The 14080-nt window shown below is 41.3% G+C and overlaps 1 protein-coding gene across 2 annotated transcripts in view; it reads right to left on the bottom strand.

The window, feature by feature from the left end:
* CCDC13 (coiled-coil domain containing 13) overlaps positions 1–14080 on the bottom strand; it is a 527643-nt gene that overhangs the window by 383928 nt on the left and 129635 nt on the right. For both annotated transcript variants that reach the window (XM_069211020.1, XM_069211021.1), the window contains exon 4: positions 4134–4276. In XM_069211020.1, the coding sequence (XP_069067121.1) occupies positions 4134–4276 (143 nt within the window). The remainder of the gene's footprint in view (positions 1–4133; positions 4277–14080) is intronic.

The raw sequence follows: 14080 nt of genomic DNA on the forward strand, positions 1-14080 counted from the left end.
ATGAAAAGCCAAAATCTAAATTCCACTTCAGCTGGGCTGTTACACCCAAATTGGTGGTTGCCTCTCAAATGACCCAATAAAGTAAAGTGACTTTCCCCTTATGTAAGCTATGTTAATAGGTGCATGAAGTGCAACACTTTCAAATGGACAGTCAGGTACCCATCAAGGCTGGATGCAATAAGTTGCCCTTCGGAAGGAACAGCACTATTTAAAACAGGCACCCATATCCTGGATTAGGGCAGTGAAACAATAATTTAACATTTTGAAGAAAACAAGAGCTTATAATTCTTTCACACCAGTAACATGGACTTCTAAACTCAGAAAGCCTTATTCGTCCACATATAATATGTCATGGTTTAAAAGTGCAAGATGGAACATAATAGGGCATCTGTGTAGAAACCCCACAACTTTTCAAATACTCAGGAATAGCAACGTATTCCACTTAGTCAACTGGTCTGTGATATCTGTTATGACTAAATCCACATTTTGTCATTAAACAACTCCCGCTGTGCAGAACTGCAAAACCCAGGGTTACAAATCTTTGTAGGAACCCAAAAGAGTCAATGCACTCCAGAGACTGTAGGAAACTGAATTAGTGAGAAAATATCAAACTAAGTGTAATTCATTTTAAACCCAGGAGCAAAGTGGAATTCAGTGTCTGTGACTTATGTGGCAGGAAGAAAGGTGTGAGGGTTTGTGATCAAGAACAACACATTTCAATAAAGAATGATACAAAGTCGAGTTTGTCACCTTTCCTCATGCCCCAAAATATCATGTTCATGTCTGAAGTGGGTTAATTACTGGGGCAAACAGTGTTGGAGCAGGAGTCAATGTGTAGAGGGATGGAGAGATATGTATAACTGCTGGTGAGGTTGGCTGCAAAGGTATTGTTGATGAGGCTGTCAGTATTAGTCCTGACGAACTGACTGAATTCCTTAGTGCATAAGAAAAGAACTCCCAGTTTATACGAGTCAAAAGAATTTTGCAAATTCAGGCTGAGTACAACAACCTTTTGTTAATCCTATTTGTTATGGACCACTGTAAGAAGTAATCACCTATTTAGTGATGCCCCTGGCCAACCAACACAAAACCAGAATGGTGCTTGTTCACTAGTGTAACCAATCTATTCCAGATCACATTGGCCAGTGTATTCACATCACAACTTAATAATGAGAGGGGCCTGTATGATGAGCACAGCATTGAGTCTTTACCCAATTTTGGAAGGACAGTGGTTACAAAGTCTTTATGAGTTGGGGCTTGGATCAAAGATGTCAGTATCTCAGATTAAAGTGACAAAAGATGTAGGAGTAAAATAAATTAATATACCCAACATAATTCCACCTCTAGACCATTGCTATCTGTGGCCTTCCACCAGGCCAAGCTCATCAATGTCTTAAAGTAGCTCAATAGCTTTATTATAATCCTCCAGTCTCACAGACTCTTCTGTCCTCATGTGTAATGTTTGCTCAACAAGAGGGCAGACTGACATCAGTCAACAATGATACTGACTGTTTTATCTGGAACCATTTACAAATACTGTACCAATCTCCTAATCCTGGAAACAATGATAAAAAGAGCATTCATACAGACATGCCTTGCTGTACCATTCCTCCACCTCTGAAGAGAGCTGCTATGACCCCACAATCATATGCTCTGTTTTCTGCATGAATACCATCTGCAATAAAAATAGGTTAAAGAATATTTGGGTGAAAGTGAGCAAATGACAAATCCAAATGGAGTGAATACTTTTTGTGGTCTCTGATCCCTCATTACAGGGAGTGCAGAATTATTAGGCAAGTTGTATTTTTGAGGATTAATTTTATTATTGAACAACAACCATGTTCTCAATGAACCCAAAAAACTCATTAATATCAAAGCTGAATATTTTTGGAAGTAGTTTTTAGTTTGTTTTTAGTTTTAGCTATGTTAGGGGGATATCTGTGTGTGCAGGTGACTATTACTGTGCATAATTATTAGGCAACTTAACAAAAAAAAATATATACCCATTTCAATTATTTATCATTACCAGTGAAACCAATATAACATCTCAACATTCACAAATATACATTTCTGACATTCAAAAACAAAACAAAAACAAATCAGTGACCAATATAGCCACCTTTCTTTGCAAGGACACTCAAAAGCCTGCCATCCATGGATTCTGTCAGTGTTTTGATCTGTTCACCATCAACATTGCGTGCAGCAGCAACCACAGACACTGTTCAGAGAGGTGTACTGTTTTCCCTCCTTGTAAATCTCACATTTGATGATGGACCACAGGTTCTCAATGGGGTTCAGATCAGGTGAACAAGGAGGCCATGTCATTAGATTTCCTTCTTTTATACCCTTTCTTGCCAGCCACGCTGTGGAGTACTTGGACGCGTGTGATGGAGCATTGTCCTGCATGAAAATCATGTTTTTCTTGAAGGATGCAGACTTCTTCCTGTACCACTGCTTGAAGAAGGTGTCTTCCAGGAACTGGCAGTAGGACTGGGAGTTGAGCTTGACTCCATCCTCAACCCGAAAAGGCCCCACAAGCTCATCTTTGATGATACCAGCCCAAACCAGTACTCCACCTCCACCTTGCTGGCGTCTGAGTCGGACTGGAGCTCTCTGCCCTTTACCAATCCAGCCACGGGCCCATCCATCTGGCCCATCAAGACTCACTCTCATTTCATCAATCCATAAAACCTTAGAAAAATCAGTCTTGAGATATTTCTTGGCCCAGTCTTGACGTTTCAGCTTGTGTGTCTTGTTCAGTGGTGGTCGTCTTTCAGCCTTTCTTACCTTGGCCATGTCTCTGAGTATTGCACACCTTGTGCTTTTGGGCACTCCAGTGATGTTGCAGCTCTGAAATATGGCCAAACTGGTGGCAAGTGGCATCGTGGCAGCTGCACGCTTGACTTTTCTCAGTTCATGGGCAGTTATTTTGCGCCTTGGTTTTTCCACACGCTTCTTGCGACCCTGTTGACTATTTTGAATGAAACGCTTGATTGTTCGATGATCACGCTTCAGAAGCTTTGCAATTTTAAGAGTGCTGCATCCCTCTGCAAGATATCTCACTATTTTTGACTTTTCTGAGCCTGTCAAGTCCTTCTTTTGACCCATTTTGCCAAAGGAAAGGAAGTTGCCTAATAATTATGCACACCTGATATAGGGTGTTGATGTCATTAGACCACACCCCTTCTCATTACAGAGATGCACATCACCTAATATGCTTAATTGGTAGTAGGCTTTCGAGCCTATACAGCTTGGAGTAAGACAACATGCATAAAGAGGATGATGTGGTCAAAATACTCATTTGCCTAATAATTCTGCACTCCCTGTAAAGAAATTCTCAAATCATAAGGGAGTTCTGTCATTACATGTACTATGTTCAGTGATACCTCTAAATGGCTGACCCGTAGTACACTGGTTCGGCTGTCAAAAATAAAAGGAAGGCTTATCAATCTTGGATTACTGGCAAAAATATACTGACTCAAGGAACAAAGCTGTGTGGGAACTAGCTAAAGAATCTATTTTGTATTTCACTAGCCCTCTCTGCATCCTGTGATTCTCAATGGTGAGCAAGCCTGCAAAACGTATACAAAAGATTGGATGACCTTCATTAAACTAATGTACCCTGACAGCTTGTTATGCAAGGCTTGCTTAAAAGACACTCCTCATGTGATGTGCATTGCTTCATTCACCAAGCAACAGACAGACCTCTGGAATTCCACATAGGTGTGGACAGAGGTTGTAAAGAAATTGGTTTGTTGACACCTTGGAAAGTCCCACCATTTGAGTAATGTGAAGGTCATGCTTATGGCCATCTTGTATCACACTGCCATCACAAAATATTGTTATACTGTGATTGGTTAAACTTTTAATATAAGTGTAACACCATGCATCTTCTCATCACCATCACAACATGTACTTGATGAAGAAATTACCTTTCTCTTGTTCTGATTAGATGATGTGTTTTCACACCTTTGCGATTTTCATGTATAAAAGATCTGATGGAATTTCTCCAAATTGGTCATGTGTTCAAGGCCACATAATTCTGTGATCACAAATGTACTGCATTCTGAACTTGTCTCTGTCTGTGTCTCTTTATTTTTAAGGAACTTCCAAAGTTGCAAGAATAACCTTACCTCTCCTTCAAGCTCTTTCACTCTGTTGCTCAGTTGTTTAACTTTAGTTTTTTCTTTTTCCGTTTCAGCAGTCAACTCCCGATTCTTTTTGGACAACTCCACTATTTTGGTAGCTGCAACGTCCCCTGCCAAACCAGCTGTTCCTAATGAGAAGAATAAAGAAGAAGTTAAAGAACTGTCTTAGATCTTTGAGTAGAAGATACATAGGTTTGACTGCTTTATACTTTAAGCTATACAAAATCATTTTAGGAAAGTGGAGTATTATGCAGTGATGCTGGTTAGGTCTCAGTATGCAATACTCTCACAATACCCCAAACTGGGTCCTTTGGATTCACAATAATAAGTCCCCAGCTCACTTCTGGTAGTGTGCCACAGAGCAGTCAGGCTTTATTAGAGCAGGAGTCTCCAAACGTTTCACTACAAGGGCCACATGATATATTTTACAAATATTTGTGGGCCAAAAAAACAGTTCTATAAATGAGTGAATAGAATTTAAATGAATTAGTAAGTTTTACTTGGATCTTTTTTGTAATCAGCATGATATGATGCAAAAGAAAAAAAGAAATCTGACAATTACAAAGAAACCATGTCATGCTTAAATAGAGAAATGATATATAATGAATAAAAAATTTGCACAATAGCAAATGCTCTGACAAAATAATCAACTTTGTAATTGTAGATATGCACTGCATGCTATTTATCGTTCAATTTTAAATGCTGAACATTTATAAATTTACATGAAATGAGAATTTGTCTACTTTTGTGGCACACAATAAGAAAAATAAACACACTCTGAGAAAGAACTTCTGTAAAACAGAGCAAAGAATTTCAAAATAAACTTAAGATATTAATAAAGGTTGAACAAAAATAAATTCAATTTGCACCATTCTACAGAGTTCTGGATCGTAAACAACAAAACATGAAGCACAAGATTAATGGGAATGATGGAACTAATTTTTGAATTTCAAAATATCACTGAACTGGGGGTTTCAAGCTTTAGGAACCATTCTTCGTTTTGCAAAACGTTTGATCACGCAGGTACGTTGTCCCAAATATAAAAAAATCCAAAAGCAAATTGCTTCAAATTTGGAAACTGCTCTGGCTGCAAAGATTTATACAACTGGGTCAGATTCCTTCTTCATACTTGTCGTTCAGCATGGCATCTGAATGGAGATCAATAATTTCCAACTGAAACTGACTTAGGAGGATTTCAACAATGCAGCCAAATGGATTTTCAAACAGCTTTTTTAATCTGGTTTTCCATCAAGATCAGAAAATCGTTCCTGCATATGTTTTTGAGAGTCCTTAACGGATTCTGGTGCAATTTAAAAAGGAACTTCGGCTTCATTTTTTACATGAAATTTTTCACAACATGGGAAATTAAGCAAATTATGAACATTCACCTGTCCTTTAAATATCATTAGTTTTGTCCTGAATGCCTTGAGATGTGCAAATAGATCACAAATTAAAATGGCTTCACCTTGCAAGTACAATTGATTCATAAGGCCGGTCAAGTCTGCAAAAAAATGCCAATTTCCAAAGCCAGTCAGTGTTTGATAAAGTGGCTTGGGTTGACTCTTCTCTGTGAGAAATGAATCCATTTCCTCTCTGAGCTTAAAGAACAGTGATAGACTTTTTCCACAACTAAGCCATCGAACTCCCACCCCAGCTGAAAGGTGATGATCACCTAATATTCACCCTAGTAGTTCTCATCATCTCAGTGGAAGAACCTGGAAACATCATCTACTCTGGCATGGTCACTCCCAGGTCTGTATTCCACTGTAAAGTCCAAACCCTGTAAGGAAATGGACCACATCAACAATTTCAGGTTCTCTTCTCTCATCCACATCGGTCACCTGAGAAGTCTGTGGTTGGTCTGAACCTTGAAGTGAGTTGAATACAGTTAGGGTCTCAGCTTCTTCAGAACCACACTTCAGGAAAGGCTTCCCTTTCAATGGCACTCCAACACTGCTCTTAAAGGAGGAGTCCCCTGCTGATACAGGCAGCTGGTAAATCTTGGCCCTCATCATTTGTTTGTGACAACACTGACCTAATCCCATGTTCAAAGGTGTTTGCTTGAACAACTAACTCTTTCCCATAGTCTGGTACTTTTAAGATAGGTGCTGAGGTCTTTTTCAGAATGTCAAACGCCTCTTAGCATCCTGTGGGCCACGTGACCTTCTTAAGCTGCATTCTGGAGTTATGCTCAGTGAGAGGGGCAACAATGGTACCATATCCCTTCACAAACCTCCTATAACACTCATTCAAACCAAGGAAAGCCCTGGCTTGGGTCTGGGTCTTGGAACCTCCCAGGATCGGGTTGGAGAGGTTATATTTGGCCTCCACCAACAAGATGACCCAGGTACACAACACAACTCTACCCTATCTGGCATATACTGACCTTGATAGTTAGGCCTGCCTGCTGCAGGGCCTGATGTATTTCTCTCACATAGATTACATGATCCTCCCAGGTGGAACTAAATGCAGCATTATTATTCACATATGCTGCACTTAAGTTGTCCAGACCTGAAAGAACTCTATTCACTGATCTTTGAAAAATAACAGGTGCATTTTCCAAGCCGAAAGGCATCACTTTACATTGAAAACATCCTTCTGGGGTTGAAAAAGGAGATCTCTCCTTTGCGTCCTGGATGGGTCCCATCTGCCAATACCTTGATGTTAAATCAAAGGTACTTAAGAATTCGGCTGCGCCCAAATTGTCTATGAGCTCATAAGCTCCTTGTATAGGGTAGGCATCAGTTTTAGTGACTGTATATAAACCCTTGTAATCCACACAAAATGTTATTTCTGGTTTGCCGTCCTTTGAGTGAGGCCTGGGGACCAGTACCACTGGGCTAGCCCAGGGACTGTTAGAAGGTTCAATCTCCGCAAGCTGCTTACTTCAGCTTTGATGCAGGTTTTGACTTGGTCAGACAGTCTATAAATCTTGAGTTTGACAGGGAGGCTGTCAACTGTGTCCACATCATGGACACACTAGGTTGTCTGTTCAGGGAACAAATAAAGGAGTTCAGCAAACTGGCTGCAGACTTGCTTACAATCAGTCTGCTGTTGTGTAGTGAGGGTGTCTGACAAAACAGCACCCTCTACCGAACCATCTCCTGGTTTGTTAATAGCAGGTCAGAGAGCAGTACACTCTCCTCCTCCTGGCCTTCATCAGTGACAATGAGCATGGTTGTGTGAGCCCTGTCTTGGAGTGGTTTGAGGTGATTTACATTGAGAACTCTGTGAGGACTCCTATGGATGTCTAAGTCCACAATGTAGGTGACACTCCCTTTATTTCAAGTTGGGAGAGGGCCCAAGCCTCTTGTGCTGGAGAGCCCTGGTAGCCACAAATTACAACACCCATGCCAACTAACCTGATTTGTTCTCAACCAGTCTAACGTTTGGTCATGCCAAAGCTTAACAAGCTCTTGGCTGGCCTCCAGATTTTCGTTTGCTTTTTTTTATGTACTCAGCTACATGTTACCGCAGAGCCAGTACATAGTTCACTATGCCCAGTTTGGCTTCTTTGAGAGGCTTCTCTCAACCTGCCCTCTCCAAACCAATGGGACCCCTTACAGGATAGTCAAACAGAAGTTCAAAGGGTGAAAACCAACCCTCTTCTAAGACACCTCTCTGCATGAAAACAAGTAGCAAGGTAGCAGGACGTGCCATCTCCTTCTGAGTTTTTCAGTAAGGTCTATTATCATGCTTTTCACTGTTTTGTTGAATCTTTCAACTAAGCCATAAAATTTGTCCCTCTACCAAGAAGGGCTTTTGCTACTCCAGTCCTCCAGGGAATTACCTCAGGTTACCTAGTGGCATGGTCCAATAACACTAAAAGGAATCTGTTCCTAGATGCAGCTTGAGGGTCAAGGGGACCAACAACATTGATCTATACCCTCTCAAAGGGAATATGAACCACTAGAAGTGGAATCAAGGGAGTCTTTGGCTGACCGGCTGTCTTGCCACTAGCCTGGCAGATGACACAGGAGAGACAGATATCCTTCACTTTCTCAGACATTTGGAGCCAATAAAAACGGCCACCTAACCTGTCACAGGTTTTGATTTGTCCCAGATGACCAGCTAATGTCATGGGCGATGGGTCAGAATGAACTCTGTACTGTACCACGCTTCTGGCTGTCCCTGGTTTGGGGTGCCTGACGTCAGTGTACAAAAACCCATCTTCCCCTTAGACCCTGTGAGTACCACTGACATCTCCCTCTTCTTGCCTTGTAGCTTGGTGCCTAAGGCCTTCAAGAGAAGGACATGACTTTTGCCCTTGGCATAGGTCTTTTCTTGAGTCTTCCCTTGCACCATAGGATTGCTGTCCGGGCAGCCTCCTTCAGTTGCTGTTCCTTCCTCAGACACCAGGGCATCTCCCTCAAGAGAACTCTACCTCTGGTCCTGTGATCCCTTTGAAGCTGACTTCTTGCCCATTTTCTTGTGCCAATATGTCAGGTTCCAAGTTCCCTTGACTTCGCGGTCATGCTGCCTTTGCTCCGGTTGTCAAATATACTCATTCAGGGAGACCCAGCAATTCTGTACACGCCTTCCTTTCCACTTCTGCCCAAGCAGTTGTTTTCAGATCATTCTCCACAAGACACTTCATTGGGATGGCAGGGGACACAACTACCTTCCTTGGACCAATAGCCACCCCTACTCTAAGCTTACCAGGGCCACTGGATGGAGCTTAGTCTCATTATCAGCATTGGTCACTTGATGACGGACACAGGATGTGGTCTGTGGAAACAAGTCTAACTGCCACCATGGTGACACTGGAAGCTGTATCCCTCAGAACATCTACTTCAGTCCCATTTATTTTATGCCTTTGTCTATACTTCTCCCTGATTGGAGGTAAGTCTGCCAGGGCTTCAATATCCTCCCCACCCACGAAAACTGATGTAACCTCTCTGGATCCTCTGGCCTCTTCAGAGTACACCTCCTTGTTGTTGCTCACTTTTTTCTACTGCTGGGATTTCTGAGAACACTTCTTGTGGTCAGTCCCACCATAGGCCTTCTGAGACACCCCAGTTCTGACCAATTTCCCAGCTATCTTACCCAGCTCTCTGGCAGGAAGATAATTTTGAATTCAGCACATGCTGATGAAATTTCTCTTAGGTACAATTAGTAATCATCCTCATCATAATAACTTTTTACAATCTACAGGATCGTAAAAAAACAACATACACAAAAAACATAAAACCAACGTAGTAGAAATCACCAAACATCAGAAACATTTATATATATTTTATATATTTATTCATTATCATAAAAGCCAAAATCACAATATACATGATATTAAATAGTTTAGAACATGTTAGCATAGTATTTGATACAGGTTTAAAGTGCACAATTGAACACTCGAAAGTACAACTACTTGTAAAATGAATTAAAAATCATAATAAAATGAGAAGGAGCTGGTGGCACACAAAATCAACAAAAAAAATTACAACTTTTAGTTAAATATTAAAATCACGGATACAAACAGTTCAAATCTAAGTACTGACTTCAAAGCATTACAGCGTATAGGCTAGCCTGTACCTATAAGAACCTGCCCCCATTAAAGAAGTGCAAAATAGCATTAAGTGCTATGTAAACATCCTAAGTAGGACATACAAACTCACAGTTCATTAAACATCAATGAGACACTCTTGTGTTTAGCGAGTCAATGCTTAACTATATTCTAGACAGCTGTTGCTTGTAAACACTTACAACGACAGATCAAAGCTGACATTAGGAATCTGGCAATTGAAAAATACATCACTTTACTTATGCCAGTGGAGAGGATTCTGTATGCCTCCATATATCTGCCAGTTCCAAGTTTCCTACAAAAGAGAGCTATCCACTTTCTTCTCTGGTGCCAATATGCTCCGCAAAAAAACAATGTGCATTAACCCTTCCACAGCCTCCCCACAGGCAGGACATAGCTCTTTCTCAGGCACAGCTCTAGAGACCACTTACAACAAAATGTCTTACTTAGAAGAGTTCTGTACCTGAATAGAATATACAGTTTATGAGCCAAAAGGGGGGTAATTTTGCCAATAGTAGGTTCGTAACATGGGAATGGTTTTACGTTTATGAAATCCCTTGTCAAAATATCACTACTTGTTGTAATAGTTTGGGTGATAGCAAATTCCCAACAGATTTCTTTAAGACTGGCTTTTGAAATTGAACCCGTCTCTTCAGGAGAGACCCAAAGGTTCTCCAGCCCCAGTTTTCCCAGTAACAATTGTATCTTTAGCCATAGTATTTTTCATAGATATGCAGGGTACATAAGGTCTTTGCGGCCCACACAATATGAGATTAACGCTACTGTCAACCACAATGCCATAAAAAAGCATTTTACCCTCATCTTTATGAATGATGTACTTTTGGGCCAAATCTCAACATAACAACATTATCGGGGTACTCAGAGGAAGTCCTAAAAGCAATCCAATAAATTTATATTCTACTGAAATTAAAATTTGAGTACTCACAAATCTCCAGATGTCACAACCATACAAGGCTCCACCAAAGGCCTTTATGTCGTCAATTTCTAAGGCCGGTGCAGCACTCCTGGAAATTGTTAGTCTATGAATTTCTTGGCTATGCAGGATGTCTGTTGAGTTAAGACTAAGCGTGATTTCTGAAGCTGTATGCCTCAATTTAAATTTGACGTATGCCTCATAATAAGATAATCAAAATAGGGCACCTGGTCATTTGTATTGTTACGCACTGTCATTTGCTACTTAAAACACTTTTGCCTGGCCGGGTTACAAAACATAAATTAGTTTTTTTTAGCAAAATCAATTCCAAGCCCCTCTCCAAGCAGAACCCATTAAAATGATTTAAAAGCTGCTGGAGGCCCTGTGTAGTTTTGAAGAGCAGCAGAGTATCATCTGCAAAGAGAAAAGCTGGTATCCTCTGGCCACCCACCTTTGGTGAGTCACACCTATCCTTATTGAAGTACTTCACAGCCCCATTACTGTATGATGAAAAGAGCACTGGGGCCAAGACAGAGCCCTGTCTGACTCTATGTTGGATTCTAAAGGTCTGTCAGCTGCCCATGGTCACTCCACCTCACTTGTGCATACTCTCCTGAGTGGAGCTTCACGAGTATATCTAAAAGATTTGCAGGGATACCCGTTTCATCAAGGATCTTCCAAAGGTTGGCTCTGGGGACCAGGTAAAAGGCACTTGTAAATCAACAAAGGCAACATATAATTTGCCCCTGTTGATTACCAATGTTTTCCAATAGATACGTGTAAAGTGAGAGACCTGGTCTACAGTACCGACTACACTTCTGAGGCCTGTCTGGAATTCAGATATCACTTCTTGGTCCTCAATCGACTCCTATCTGTGGGCAAGCGCTTGTTTACAAAAGATTTTGTTGTACACCGTCTATCAGGCTAATATGCCTATAGTTGCCCAGGTCACTGCACTGCCCCTTTTTAAAAAGTGGAATTATCTTCACGGATTTCTAGGAGGGAGGAATCTCCATACCTAACAAACTGGCGTTGAACAAAAGATTAATATATGATCCCAAGACTTCCACAATAGCCATGTGAAGGTCACTGGGGCTCTAATCAGGCCCTGGGGCTCTTGTTGCCAAACAGAAGTTAATAGCTAACATGGTTTCTTTTAGCTCAAATTCTAGGTTGCCGGAGTCACTACCCTTGATGTATTCAAAATCTGATTTCAAATCCGAGCCATTCTGGAAAAGGGTGCAACTACCCATATAAAGATTGCTAAATCCAGTATCCAGTGTTGTGGCTAGCCAAAAAATTCTAAGTTCCTTTTGATATCATACTGCAGCAGTACTTCAAAATGCTTTTTTATCTTTGGTTGACCATGCATCTTGGAGCTTTGTTCATGGTGAACTCTCCCACTCTCTTTTTACCTTTGCCAATGTCATCCTATACAACAACCTACACTTCCCAGAGCACCTCTACAATTAGCTGTGGCTGATTTTAGGAGCTTAGTTTTCGCTTTCCTGCATGACTTGTTGTACCATTCCTCCTTCTTCATTACATGTTTCTCAACTCTCTCAGGGATCACTTGATCTTGGTGCAAAGCAGGTTGTGCTCTTCTTGTAAGACCTTTATTCTAGTGGCAGAGGTGAGATCGACCATATTCACTACTACCTTATTTACTTTAACTAGAACTCCCTGGAGCACATCAGAGTTCCTCACAACCAAATAGCACCTGATATTCTTGCCACTGTTAAACTATGAAACATCCCTCAACCCAGTCAAACTAAACTTGTGGGTTTTACTACCATACTGCCCTCCAGTGTTACAGACACCACATTATGGTCACTATCCTTCTAATCCAGTATTTCAGTATACTTCAGGAAGGGCCAGAGTTAATCATTGATTAAACAATAATCAATTCTGCTTGAGTGACCAAATCTGTTTTATGTGATCTTACCTTCTCTGTCCAATGGGGTACTTCCGTTAGCTGCTTTAAGATCAAAGTTGAGTCTTAGTGTTGTAACTTGTGCTGCTCTAGCTGTCCACTTCATAAGAGTGAGTTCGAACTGCAGAACCTGCCATTGGGAATCTTGTTCTAGGGTCATCTGTTTAACATATGCTAGTAATGGCTTGATAGTGGTGCTAAGGTCCCCGCTACTATAACATTAGAATCTCTGGATAGTTCTGCTAGTATACTCTCTATCTCCATTAATACACCAGTTTCAGCTGCACGTCCTTGCTCCCGATTATGGACATTGAAAAGTTGTGCCTGTTAGAAGCTTCAAGCTGATGCCGAGAGATCTAGCGAGTTTGTACTAATAGGCCAGTTATACATTGGAGTGTAACCCTGACCTAAATTGCTAGGCCCCCTGATGGTCTTCCCCTACTTGACTGCACTGCATTAGTACAAAAAGACAAATACCAATTCCTGTAAATACTCCATGTCTCTTGAAAGGGACAAATATCATGGGTTTCAATAGAGTGCCCCCAATCAGATTCTGGCAGCATGCATCTTATCCCTGTCACATTCCATGACAATATTTTGATCCTATTTGGTTGATCTTCTCTATACCCTTTGTCCCCTAACCTAACATTCCTGCAGCTTTGACGACCCTCCAGACTTGGGGTTATTTCAACTGATTATATCTGATGTCTTTCCCTTTACCCTTTGTACTGATTGTATGCTCTGAAGTTTTAGGTGTACTCAGACCCCCCAAGTCACTTACGTCAAGTAGGTACTGCTATTTCAAAGTTATTTGTGTTCCCTAGGTTTGGTGGGGCATCCATGTCATTGAACATTGTAAAACAAATTAAAGTGGTGTATTTGTATTACAAATTGAGAGTGCCTCAAATGATGTTAGGCCTACCACCAAATACTTGCTGATAAGGGAAACCTGTGGCATGTCAAAGGGACCCCTGGGAGATTGATTCTCTCCACACTGCTCATATCACTCCTAATGATAGAATAGCAGTGTTTTATTTCATGAAGCCAGTAGGCCAATTTATTAAATAAGGAATCCTGATCTTCCTTGGCATCACAAAGCAATTTGGGGATCTGGTTTAGGAAGACTGTAGATTGCCTGATACAACACTGATGTCTAGAGTAAACCCCATTGTGCACCCTGCCCCATGGACCTGGCAGGTTTGGAGTCCATGAATACTGTATGGGTTCCGCAAGGCGGTAGGGTTTACAAGGGGATAACATTACTGATTAAATCCCCCAGGCCCTCTCTCTACCTGCCTTGCACGAACACTTCTGGGGAACCCCATCTGGTGGGTCTCACAGTAAACTCCCCTCCTGGCACAATATCTCATCTAGTTTGTTTGCTGAAGGAGGGGGAGGTTTGAGAAGAACACACTCAGGCTGTTATGTAGAGACACCTGTCTCTTCAGGAGAGACCCAAAGGTTCTCCAGCCCCAGTTTTCCCAGTAGCAATTGTATATTCAGCTCTAGGATTTTGCGTACATGTGCAGGGGACATACGGTCTTTGA

Source organism: Pleurodeles waltl, chromosome 10 (genome assembly GCF_031143425.1).
Source record: "Pleurodeles waltl isolate 20211129_DDA chromosome 10, aPleWal1.hap1.20221129, whole genome shotgun sequence".
Lineage (NCBI taxonomy): Eukaryota > Metazoa > Chordata > Amphibia > Caudata > Salamandridae > Pleurodeles > Pleurodeles waltl.